Genomic DNA, 1961 nt, shown 5'->3' on the forward strand with positions numbered 1-1961 from the left:
GCTCAGGGACCTGGAGGGGGCGGGGTGTGAAATATCTCACTTGTATTTAAAGAGACCGCACCAAAACAGCTTGCTCTGAGACGCAGCTCAGAACAGGGCTAAAGCAAGGAGCCTGTGGAGCAACAAAAACGAGGAATTAAGACCAAAAAGTGTTGCAGTTTTATTTTAAATAGACCATAAGTGAATGATTTAGACGTGAAAAAGAAGGATTTAAAAGCATGATATGWTACCTTTAAAGTATTAAGTTGCAWTAACCTCCCCTGGTTTTCCCAATCGCCGCCACGCCCCCCAAAATCACAGCGGACAAAGTCTCCGCTAACAAAACAGAACAGGGCAAAACCTTGTTCGAATCAYTCTGAAAGAATCTGTGAAAGAGTTGGGCCCTGGTTTTCTGAAAAGACCGGTTTAATGAGGCAGCACGTGACATGGTGGAGAGAAATGTAGTCGCAAAGTTACATTGTTATTTGGCTCACAAAAACAGAGCAGAGAAAGAGAGAAGGAGAAGACAAAAGAAAAGTCAAGGGAGGATGCTTTAAGATCTACAGGTACAGGAAAAAAAACTGCATTCAAGCTCAAACCCACACATCAACGAGCACATTCTTACATAAAAAATATCTACTTTATAATCTTTTTGGCTAAGAAAAACACACCTGTGAAGGTCAGAGCGTTAAGAGAGGTACAGTACAGGGGAACAGGTGGAGGGGTGTACTTACGTTGCAGTTCGAGGACTGGTTTAGATTGGTTGTAGATCCTTCAGTCCACTCTGCAGTGTCGGCACTGCTGGACTGTTTGCTGCGCTCATACTCCTTCAGCTACATGGAGAAGAAAAGTTTAGAGAGGCAGAGGGACAATGGTGGCCCACCCACTCTCACCCAGAACCCTATCCACCTTTAAACTAACAAACCACAGAAAACAATACTGGATATGTTTAATGACGTGCAAAGTGAGAATTTCAGTGTTTTAAATAGGTGTTCTGTCAAAAATAAAAACCGTAYGCATAGCCCCACTTCAAAAGAGCTCACCTTTAAACCCGTTTTAATTTGTTACAATCAAAGGGTTCATTACTGAACAGAAAGATGCCGTCGTGTACAATCATAAAACATGAGTGACATGAGGGTCTAGACATGTAGATGGGGGTTTTATGCGTTATGGATGAGGATGTAGTTTGTTGTGTAGCATTCGTTTACGCCTGTTTAATTGTGTGTAATTGTTTTCTAAGMCTGAAAATAATACAAATCAAATCCTTATCCTAGCCTAGATGAAGTTTAGGTGGATGATGTAGTAGTGGTGTCCCGATACCAGTTTTTCTCAAGCCAATTATGAGTACAAGTACTTCAGTTTGGGTACTCACCGATACGGAGTACCTACTGAGTWAGAACTTAAACTTTAAACAATGACTTTAAAAACCCTATTTTTTATTGTGAACCTTCATTAAAGACCAACAGCTGCTCTGAATGAGTCAAATCAAATAAACAGATATTTACTGTTGAAACATTTTAAAATCGTCTTGCAACTTGTAAGGAAATGATAAACTTTTCACTTGAAGTGTAAACTGTAACACACCGAATGGAGTATCGCTATCGTACTTTGTACAAGTACTTGTAAAAATGCTGGGATCTGTACCGATACTGGTATTGGTATCGGTACACTATAGTACTAACTCTTGATAACTATCTAACGGAGCATCACATCAAAGTTGACTGGACTAAACATTTAAAAATTCAAAAATACTTAATGATTTACACAGTTAAATAAGGGGGACAAAATTCAAAACTTGGTCCAAGCCAAGAGTCAATTTCTGTCAAAATGTATTCAAAAAATGTTATATAACAAATTGTCCTTATAGAACTACAAATGATTCTTTCCAAATTATATTTTATAACATTTAGGGCATACATAACGAATAAAGAAAAAAGACCAAATTTAGAAATACTCATCATTGGGATTAATTTCTTATGCCT

The 1961-nt window shown here is 38.4% G+C and overlaps 1 protein-coding gene across 1 annotated transcript in view; it reads right to left on the minus strand.

The window, feature by feature from the left end:
* The window catches only part of sash1a (SAM and SH3 domain containing 1a), a gene marked incomplete at its 5' end in the record, with an annotated part of 84281 nt that overhangs the window by 39263 nt on the left and 43057 nt on the right, over nt 1–1961 (minus strand). The window contains 1 exon segment of the mRNA XM_014011572.1: nt 714–812. Within this exon segment, the coding sequence (XP_013867026.1) occupies nt 714–812 (99 nt within the window).

This window comes from Austrofundulus limnaeus, unplaced genomic scaffold (genome assembly GCF_001266775.1).
Source record: "Austrofundulus limnaeus strain Quisiro unplaced genomic scaffold, Austrofundulus_limnaeus-1.0 Scaffold82, whole genome shotgun sequence".
Classification (NCBI taxonomy): Eukaryota; Metazoa; Chordata; class Actinopteri; order Cyprinodontiformes; family Rivulidae; genus Austrofundulus; species Austrofundulus limnaeus.